The 7,724-nt window shown below is 39.4% G+C and overlaps 1 protein-coding gene across 1 annotated transcript; it reads left to right on the top strand.

Annotated features, from left to right (window-relative positions):
- Window positions 1-2,926: 2,926 nt before the first annotated feature.
- On the top strand, window positions 2,927-3,856 carry LOC103609065 (olfactory receptor 6C4-like). The gene has a single exon (XM_008593436.1). It carries the CDS (start codon window positions 2,927-2,929, stop codon window positions 3,854-3,856), a length of 930 nt encoding a protein of 309 aa, XP_008591658.1.
- The last annotated feature ends 3,868 nt before the right edge of the window (window positions 3,857-7,724 follow it).

The following is a 7,724-nucleotide window of genomic DNA, read 5'->3' on the forward strand; positions in this document are numbered from 1 at the left end:
TACAGTTACATACATACAATGGAATATTACTAGCCTTGAAAACGAAGGAAATCCTGTCACATGCTACAACATGTATAAAACTTGGCAGCATTATAATAAGTGAAATAATCCAGTTACAAAAAGACAAATATTGTATGATTCCATTTATTCGAGGTATCTAAAACAGTCAAATTCATAGAAACAGAGAGCAGAATGGTAGTTTCCAAGGGCTGGGGGAGGAGGAATTGGGGAGTGGTTGCTTAATGGGTATAGAGTTTCAGTTTTACATGATGGAAGCATCCTAAGATTTGTTGCACAAAAATATGAATATACTTTAACACTATTGAACTGTACACTTAAAATGGTTAAAGTAGTAAATTTTGTTACGTGTTTTTTTTTATTTTGGAATTCCATACATCATTTCACAAATGCGAATTACACTTTGTTCAGGTTGTCTTACTCAGATGACAGTGCTTAGCTATCGGATCCAATTCACTGATTTTCTACACCTACACTTGCAAAAGGAGATGGGCTAAAAGTGAAGTCAGAGACAACCTATCACATATACCTATGGTTTTTCCCAGCCTTATGGCTGCAAAAGCGGACAGAGACGCTGGTGGCCTGAAGCACAGGTTTTCCAGGGTCAATGTGAGGACTATCTTTCAATTAAAAGTTTGCCTAGAAAAACTAGAAATCCCCTTTTGGATGTATTTGACTAAATACTCTGGAAATTTAATTTGGGTCAATGGTCTATTAATAACAGAAATTTTTCAACTGGCTTCTAATAGAAAACTTGGAATTATGAAACTGCCATTTGAATAATATTTCTGAGTCACTGTTTCTCAAAAGTAAATTTCTTATGACATTTTACCCCCCCCCAAAAAAAAAAAACTACCAAGGAATTTGAAGATTTAAAGTGGCTTTATCACAGGGTAGAAAGATTCTGAGATATATTTTAACACATTAAGTTTAATTTGAAGGAAAAACACCCAAAAGAAAATGTATTATAGAGAGCTAAAGATATGGGGCTGAAACAAGAATTCAGACCTAGAAATACCCATTTGTAAGGCAGCATGAGAGAGCTGTAAGACGGATCATTTCACTGATTTGGAAACCAAAGCAGACTAAAAACTTCTGAAGAATGATTGTTATGAGAAAGAACAGCTAGAGTAAGAGATAATTCATTAGAATTCAGAGAAAGGAGAAAAAAAGTAGGAAGGGGTTGTTGGTTTAAAGGCAAAAACTAAAAAGACATTAGAAGGAAAAATAATCAGACATTGCAGAGGTAAAAAATAAATATTCAGAGATTTTTTTAAATGTGCAATTAGTGTTTAATAATTTTGTTAAATAAAGAAGCCAGTTTTGTCCGCATGTATTTTAGAATTAGAAGAATTTCCTACCTGTGTGCTCTTGGCCAAATCACATAAATTTTCTAAGTCTCATTTTTGCCATTATCACCCTTATTCCCCTCACGGTATCATTAATCCACACTACCTTATCTGTAAGGTTGAGATAACAGTCGTAATCACCCTGCCCCTGGATGAGGATGGGAAATCAGCACAACACGGTCATTACGTGTGCGGACCATGGGTTTAGAAGGCACTGGGTGAGAGTCCTGGCTCCACATTTACTAGCTGTGGGATTTGAAACAATTTATCAACCTCTGCAAACCTATTTCCTTATCTGCAAAATGGGGATAGAGATAGTACCTACCTCAAGGGCTATTACAGGAATCAAAGAAAATAATGACAAGGTTTGGCGTATAATAAGTTCTCAATTAATGATAGTCATTATTATTATAATGGTTATAACCAAATAAAGCAACATATGTGAAAATACATTTTAAATTATAAGAGGGTAAAAATGCTTGTTATTCTTTTCTGTTTTCCAAAGTCAGAAAGGAACTGATCTTTCACATGAGAAGAGTTATCTACTCTTTTGAACAGAGGTATGAGAAGATGAGTTTAGAAACAAATTTCTGGAAGAAGAAAGGTAGAAAGGTGGAAGAAGAAATACAATTTAACTTAAAAGTTACCTTAAAAGAAAAATTTAACTTAAATTTAAGATTTAAGTTAAATTTTATTATAAGAGCTATGTAAATATTCAGAAATCTGCTCCTCATTTATATGATAAAAAATAATTACTCAAATCCTCAAAGCATGGTGTAAATAGCCCCCCATTCATTCAAGTTCTTCATTAGAAATTTCTAAATGAGGCTTGCAACTTTTGATTTCAATTTTATCTTTATAGCTAGAGCAAAATTAAATACTTATTAATAAACATTGATCTGGAAGAAAAATGATTACAGGAATTGGAGAGATACCATCTCTTCCTCTGCTGAAACCATCTACGACAGAGGAACTGGAACCTGAGGGAAAGCAGACACTGGCAGCAGATATTTGGAGATTGATTATGTCAGTTATCATGACCCACAAATTCAAAAACTAGAAGGGATGTTGGAGAATCTTTGGTTGCCACAGTTCTAATGGCATTGCTGATTCCCTCCTAAAGACTCCTCAACTGTGAGCTAGCCTATTTTCATCTCCCACTGAGACCAAGAGAATAATGGAAATGAGACATCACTGCCTAATTAGTGGATACAAGGCAAGAGCAAAATAGAGGTATGTTCAAAGTGAAAAAAAAAAAACAGAAAATGGAGAAAATATTAGCTTAGCCATTGGTTTAGAGGTAGGCTTGGAAAAATACATAAAAATTCTGAAAGGGAGCCATAGAGAAAATCCTCCTACATGGGAATTCCAGAAAATAGTTCTCATGAGAAACCAGCTCATATCCAACCGAAAATCTCATTTGAGTCAGATGGACAGAAAAAAGACACATGATCCTATTCAACAAGGAAAACAGCCTCTCCTCAATGTTCCTGAGCTCCTCTTCCATCTCCATCATTGACTTCTTTTCTTTGTACCTTCATAGGCACCAAAGGTAAGAAATGAAAAACCAAACCCTTCTGACAGAGTTCATTCTGCTGGGACTAACAGACATTCCAGAGATTCAAGCTGTAATTTTTATACTTCTCCTCCTCACCTACATATTCAGCATTTTTGGAAATCTGGTCATCATCACACTCACATTACTGGACTTCCACCTCCAGACTCCCATGTATTTCTTCCTCCGGAACTTCTCCTTCTTGGAAATTTTCTTTACAACCACCTTTACTCCAAGGCTGCTGTTCAGCATCTCATTTAGAAATAAAACCATCAGCTTTGCTGGATGCTTAACTCAGTATTTCTTTGCCATATTCCTCGGGGCCACAGAGTTTTACCTTCTGGCTGCTATGTCCTATGACCGCTACGTGGCCATCTGCAAACCCCTGTATTACACCACCATCATGAGCAAAAGGGTCTGTATCCAGCTGGTTCTCTGCTCTTGGTTGGGTGGATTCCTAATCATCATATCCCCAATCATCCTGACCAGTCAGCTGGACTTCTGTGACTCCAATGTGCTGAATCATTATTACTGTGACCATGGACCCCTCGTAGAAATATCCTGCTCAGACACAAGTCTACTGGAAATGGTTGAATTTATCTCAGCAATAGTGACCTTGGTGTTTACCCTGGTGCTGGTGATTCTCTCCTATACAAACATAATCAGGACCATTCTGAAGCTCCCCTCTGCTCAGCAAAGGAAAAAGGCCTTTTCCACATGTTCTTCCCACATGATTGTCATCTCTCTCTCTTATGGCAGCTGTATTTTCATGTACGTAAGACCTTCAGCAAAAGAAGGAGTTGCTTTCAATAAGGGAGTAGCTGTGCTCAATACCTCAGTTGCCCCTTTTCTGAACCCATTCATTTATACTCTAAGGAATAAACAAGTAAAACAAGCCTTCAAGGATATGGCCAGAAAGATTGTGAGTCATTAGTGAATTTAATGACCTCAAACTCAATGGAAATTCTGCATAATATTCATGAAGTTCCTCCCCACAAAAACTCAGGTAGAGCTTCTCAAATCCTCTCCTTTTTAAAGCAACATATCAGATGAATTTATCATAAAGAGGTGTCAAAGTTACGTTTCAAATTTGCCAATGAGAAGAAAATATTCCCAGAAGACAGTTAAAATATTTCTTTCTAATAGATAGATTTTTGAGCAAGATATTTGAAAAATATGAAAAAAATATAAAATAATACCACTCTTCGGACAACTTTTTAAAAAATAGTTATTGAAAATAAAAATACATGTATTTTTATGCTAAAGGAAAATGTGTTTCTTATAGTTATTTTAAAACAAATTAACTTATAGACTTTTTAAGTTCTCAGTTTTAATTTCTAATATGCTAAAAACAGGTATAACTATAGCCCCTTAGTAGACAGATTTTTCCAGGGGGGAAAATGTGGCTAGATAACATGGTTAGTCTGAGTACAAGAGCAGAATATCTGACAGAAAATTACCATAATTCTCACTGATGGTTCTGGGCATACTGGTAACGTTTAGCTTTACAAATGGACTCTTAATTCTATTAGCATCTTTTAAAAAAAATGTACAGGGCCGGCCCGGTGGCGCACTGGAGAGTGCGCCGCTTGGGAGCGCGGTGGCACTCCCGCCGAAGGTTTGGATCCCATGTGGAGACCGGTTCCCGCTCACTGGCTGAGCGTGGTGCGGGTCCGACACCGAGGGTTGCGATCCCATTGCCGGTCCCCCGTACGGGCGCAACACCGAGGGTTGCGATCCCGTTACCGGTCAGTAAAAAAGACAAAAAGGAAAAAAAATGTTCAAATTTTTTATTGGACTTCCCAAAAGGAGCCGGTAATTACTTCTTCCAATAAAACTCTACTCTTCCATTAAAGACCATCTTTTCTCAAGTTTGAGACTATTTTCTTTCTCACTCTGACAACTTTAAAACTGTTTCTTCTTTAGATACTTATTACAAAAAGGAGTTCCAGTTACAGCATTGATATTTCTGACTCTATCTCTCTTAGTCATGAAACAGGAATGAAAACTATTACTAGGGGTATCCCTAAAAGAATGAGTATCCAATATCCTTTTAAGGAAAGATTCAGGAGAGCAGGAATCTTGGGCCCCATCGGCAATGACCAAAAGCTGTAGGACTCTGTGAGTGTACCTGAGCTTTATGGGACATAATTTGGAAATAAACCAGAAAAGGCTGAGAGTAAAAGTCTCTCTAATGATACCTTAGTAAATAGCATCCAAAATGTTTAAGGATTGTTTTTTAAAGGGTAATAAAAGGGGGGAATACAAGAAAATCTATAAAATTGTAAGGTGTTCACATTCTGTTTAAAGTGATAAAATGTTGATTCTAAGTGGACTGTTAAAAGTTAAGAGGGCTTTTTTTTCTTTTGGCAAGATGGCTGACCAGAGGCAGCCAGCCTGGGCCTCTAATGCAAAGAAAGTCCAAAGCAACAAGGATATAGTCGCCTGTACTGTAGGATGTCTAGGTGAAAATGATGAAATCCAGCAAAATAGTGAAGAAGACCCCTCCAAGATCTGGAAACTTGAAACAGAAACATAGAAAAACAAAGGAAACACCCAACCAAGACTGGGGAGGGGCGTGGAAGACTCCGTACTCCTGGGACAAAGTACGCTGGGGTCTGCAGTCGGCACTACCACCATAGACACCTGCAATTCAAGCCGCAACCTAACTTCATGGCCCTTGTGGGCAGTGAGCCCAGTGTGGGGAGCTGCTAGGAGGCCACGTGACTGCAATTTTTCAGAGGGGAAGTGTATGATGAGTCCCCCACCTGCCTCAGTCCTGGGCTACTGCTAGACATCACCATTTTGGGATAGGAGCCAGGACACACAGACTCACCCAATTCTGCCAGAGCCTCCCACCCTAGCAAAGAGGGTGTGAGGAGTGCACTGGGCCTTCCCAGGTGCACACAACTCCACACATCCCCGGTAAACTTGCTTAGATCCACACCCTCTTTCCTTTGCTCCAGGAACTCAGAGACCCACCCAGCTCAGTGAGCCCACTGAAGCATGCCACCCCGGCAAAGAGGGTGCAGGGAGTATGCCAGTCCCTTCCAGGTACATACAGTCTCATGCATCTCTGGTAAACTTGCCTAGATCCATGCTCACCTCCCCTCAAAAACTCAGAAACCCTCCCAATCCAATGAGCCCACTGGAGTATCCTACACCAGTAGAGAGGGTGCAGGGAAAGTGCCAACCTCTCCAGAGTGCACACAGTCTTGCATGTCTTTGGTAAACTTGCCTGGATCCACATACTCCAGTGTGGAAGCTTCAGAGAGCCCACACAACTTGCTTAGGGACACAAACAAGTGCCCAAGAACTTCTCCCAGGGATGTGCAACCCTCTCAGTACCCTGGCAACTCTATCTACATTATCAGAGGAACAGCCCATTGCCACAACACCTACCCCAGACCTCATACAGGGTCACTCACCTCAGCTTAGGAAGAACTGAATGCACCATCCCACCCCCAAGGTACTTGAGGCCCTACTCATGGCCATTCCAGTGTCACCCACCCCAATAAAAACTGCCAAGGGCCCACCACCTAGGCTATGAAGGCATCCACAGATAGCTCCAAGGTTGAGTACAATCAGAGAAATGACCCAAAGACTACATTACCATGCTCACCCAGAACCAAACCTAAAATGTCCAGCCTAACTACCAATATAAAACACTTCTACAGGTATATGGATTGAATTATGTCCCCCAAAGTCCGTTTATTAGGAACTTAACTACCACTGTGACAGTGTTAAGAGGGTGGGAAATCCTATTATGGTAATTGAAATGTGGAAGCTTGAAGAGGTGATTAGATTGTGAGGACCATGCCCTAGTAAACAGATTAATAAGTTGATGGTTTAGTGATGGTTACAGGTATGGTTCTGATGGCTTTAAAAGGAGGAGTGAGGAGTTAGCTCTCTCTCTGCTTCTGCGATCTGCCATGTGACACCCTGCTTTGCTGTGAAGTCACTACCCATCAACAAGGCTGTCACCAGTTGTGTTCCCTGGACATTGGGCTTCCCAGCCTTTGACGCTGTAAGCAATAAATATTGTTTCCTTATAAATTATCCAGTTTGGGGTATTTTGTGATAAGCAACAGAAACGGACTAATACGATATGTAAGAGTTTCTCCCTTCAAAACTACTCCAAAAATTAGAAGTGACCACACCACCAGAGGCCCAGACACCAATGCAGAGATACAAGATGAGGGGGAAAAAAAGGAAAAATGAAAATAACACTCCTAAAGGAAGACAATAATCCTCCAGTACCAGACCCCAAATGACAGGTAACCTATGCAATGCCCGAAGAGGAATTCCAACTGGTAATCTTAAGGACACTCAACATGATGCAAGAAAATATAGATAGAAAATACAATGAAGTCAGAAAAACTATTGAAACTTGAAGGAGAAATTAAAAAAAGAGATACATATCACAAAAATAAAAGCAGAAACCCTGGAACTGAAGAATTTGTTCAGTGAAATAAAAAGTACAACCAAGAGCTTAAGCAACAGGGTAAAACAATCAGAGGAAAGAATTTTTGAACCTGAAGACAGGATTTTTTAATTAACCCAGTTGGATCCCCAAAAAAAAGAAGAAGAATTTAGAAAATTAAAGAAAGCCTACAAGATCTATTGGACAGCCTTCAGATAAAATATCTGGATTAGAGGTGTACCAGAAAGGAAGAGAAAGCAAAAGGCATTGAAAGCCTGTTTAATGAAATAATAGCTTAAAATGTCCCTAGTATTCATAGAGATATGGTCTCCGAGACACAAGAAGCTCAAAGGTCCCCAAACAGATTCAATCCAAAGAG

Source organism: Galeopterus variegatus, unplaced genomic scaffold (genome assembly GCF_000696425.1).
Source record: "Galeopterus variegatus unplaced genomic scaffold, G_variegatus-3.0.2 Scaffold9129, whole genome shotgun sequence".
Classification (NCBI taxonomy): domain Eukaryota; kingdom Metazoa; phylum Chordata; class Mammalia; order Dermoptera; family Cynocephalidae; genus Galeopterus; species Galeopterus variegatus.